Source organism: Aptenodytes forsteri, unplaced genomic scaffold, assembly GCF_000699145.1.
Source record: "Aptenodytes forsteri isolate BGI_AS27 unplaced genomic scaffold, ASM69914v1 Scaffold611, whole genome shotgun sequence".
Lineage (NCBI taxonomy): Eukaryota > Metazoa > Chordata > Aves > Sphenisciformes > Spheniscidae > Aptenodytes > Aptenodytes forsteri.
Window position 1 is genome coordinate 37,422 of NW_008795331.1, and position 530 is coordinate 37,951.

The 530-nt window shown below is 66.0% G+C and overlaps 1 protein-coding gene across 1 annotated transcript in view; it reads left to right on the forward strand.

Moving 5' to 3' along the window:
- The first annotated feature begins 6 nt into the window (after positions 1 to 6).
- ACP5 (acid phosphatase 5, tartrate resistant) overlaps positions 7 to 530 on the forward strand; it is a 9,557-nt gene continuing 9,033 nt past the window's right edge. The window contains exons 1-2 of the mRNA XM_009280087.1: positions 7 to 124; positions 196 to 320. Coding sequence (XP_009278362.1) covers positions 7 to 124; positions 196 to 320 — 243 coding nt within the window. The remainder of the gene's footprint in view (positions 125 to 195; positions 321 to 530) is intronic.

Below are 530 nucleotides of genomic sequence, written 5' to 3' on the forward strand. Positions count from 1 at the left end.
GACCCGATGCGGGCCCTGGGGCCGGTCTGGGGCCCCTCAGGGACGCTGCTCCCGGTGCAGCTCCTGAGGGACCGGAGCGGTGCCCGGTCTCCGCGGCAACGGGCGCCCGGGAGGGGCGTGGCCTGTACGCAAATGAGGATCGGGAGGCGGAGCTTGTGCAGAGCAGTTCCCTGAGGGACGCTGCTCCCGGTGCAGCTCCTGAGGGACCGGAGCGGTGCCCGGTCTCCGCGGCAACGGGCGCCCGGGAGGGGCGTGGCCTGTACGCAAATGAGGATCGGGAGGCGGAGCTTGTGCAGAGCAGTTCCCTGGAGGTGGGGCTTGTAAGCAAATTAGGCCGGGGAGGCGGGGCTTGTGCAGGACAATTCCCTGGAGGTGTGACCTAGATGCAAATGAGGGCCAGGAGGTGGAGTCTGTGTGCAAATGAGGCAACAGAGGCGGTGCCGGAGTACAAAGAGGTGGGGCTTTATGCAAATACAGCTACAGGGGCGGGGCTGGCATGCAAATACAGAATGGGAGGCGGGGCTTGTATG